We start from the raw sequence: 476 nt of genomic DNA, 5'->3' as shown, positions 1-476 counted from the left end.
ACTTAGAAACAAATTTATTGTATAAGCCAAAAAAACCATTTTTGGTTTTCTTGGGCTTACTATTATTATAATAATAATTATTATTATTTCCCTTCTTCTTCCCTCCTCTAATCACTTTTCTCTTCCCCATGATCTTGTCCAAAATTTCACTAAAGCTTGTTGACTTGAGAGAAGAAGAACCTTTGGAATCTTCAATTGAAATCTTCTTCACTTCATCATGGTGATGATGACTTTCATCAAAACCGTGGCTAATTGCCTTCTTTGATCCACTAAGATGTGGCAAAACAACCGTATGCCTATCAATAATATGAGAAAGTGTTGCCAATTCAAATGAATCATATAAAGGGCTTCCACAATCCCATAATGGAGAAGCTACTACTCCTCCAATAACAACTTCTTCTTCTTCTTCTTTCTCTTCTTCAGAATTCTTCATCAATGCTTTGCTCATCTTAATAATTGGAGATTGATTCCTCCAA

At 33.8% G+C, this 476-nt stretch overlaps 1 protein-coding gene across 1 annotated transcript in view; it reads right to left on the bottom strand.

Moving 5' to 3' along the window:
* Window positions 1–448, bottom strand: part of LOC107626645 (pentatricopeptide repeat-containing protein At4g39530) — an 8,612-nt gene extending 8,164 nt beyond the window's left edge. Inside the window, exon 1 of the mRNA XM_016329539.1 lies at window positions 116–448. Coding sequence (XP_016185025.1) covers window positions 116–448 — 333 coding nt within the window. The remainder of the gene's footprint in view (window positions 1–115) is intronic.

This window comes from Arachis ipaensis, chromosome B02, assembly GCF_000816755.2.
Source record: "Arachis ipaensis cultivar K30076 chromosome B02, Araip1.1, whole genome shotgun sequence".
Lineage (NCBI taxonomy): Eukaryota > Viridiplantae > Streptophyta > Magnoliopsida > Fabales > Fabaceae > Arachis > Arachis ipaensis.
Note: the sequence above shows the minus strand (reverse complement) of the source record. Positions and strands in the feature narration are given on the sequence as shown.